At 41.7% G+C, this 326-nt stretch overlaps 1 protein-coding gene across 1 annotated transcript in view; it reads left to right on the top strand.

The window, feature by feature from the left end:
* Window positions 1-3: 3 nt before the first annotated feature.
* Window positions 4-326, top strand: part of HPS3 (Hermansky-Pudlak syndrome 3) — a gene marked incomplete at its 5' end in the record, with an annotated part of 15,299 nt that continues 14,976 nt past the window's right edge. Inside the window, one exon of the mRNA XM_010078334.1 lies at window positions 4-326. This exon is cut by the window's right edge and continues 163 nt beyond it. Within this exon, the coding sequence (XP_010076636.1) occupies window positions 4-326 (323 nt within the window).

Below are 326 nucleotides of genomic sequence, written 5' to 3'. Positions count from 1 at the left end.
AAGGAGACTATCTGGTGACTATTGAAGAAAAAAGCAAAGCAACTTTCCTGAGAGCTTACGTGAACTGGAGATGCATGTCTGCGGGGAGTTCTCGTGTTTGTGTTCGGATGGTCGGTCACAAGATGGAAGAGTCGTACAGTGAGACCTTAAAAGAACAGATGTCAATTGTGGAAATGCCACTTTCAGATCCTCCACTCTGCGTTGCATGTTGTCCTGTAAATGGAGATCTTCTTGTGGGCTGCAAAAATAAATTAGTCTTGTTCTGCTTGAAATATCTGGTCATAAACCAGAATTTGACTTTGTTAGACTTTGAACGCTCCTTAATT

This window comes from Pterocles gutturalis, unplaced genomic scaffold (assembly GCF_000699245.1).
Source record: "Pterocles gutturalis isolate BGI_N339 unplaced genomic scaffold, ASM69924v1 scaffold47653, whole genome shotgun sequence".
Taxonomy (NCBI): Eukaryota; Metazoa; Chordata; class Aves; order Pterocliformes; family Pteroclidae; genus Pterocles; species Pterocles gutturalis.
Note: the sequence above shows the minus strand (reverse complement) of the source record. Positions and strands in the feature narration are given on the sequence as shown.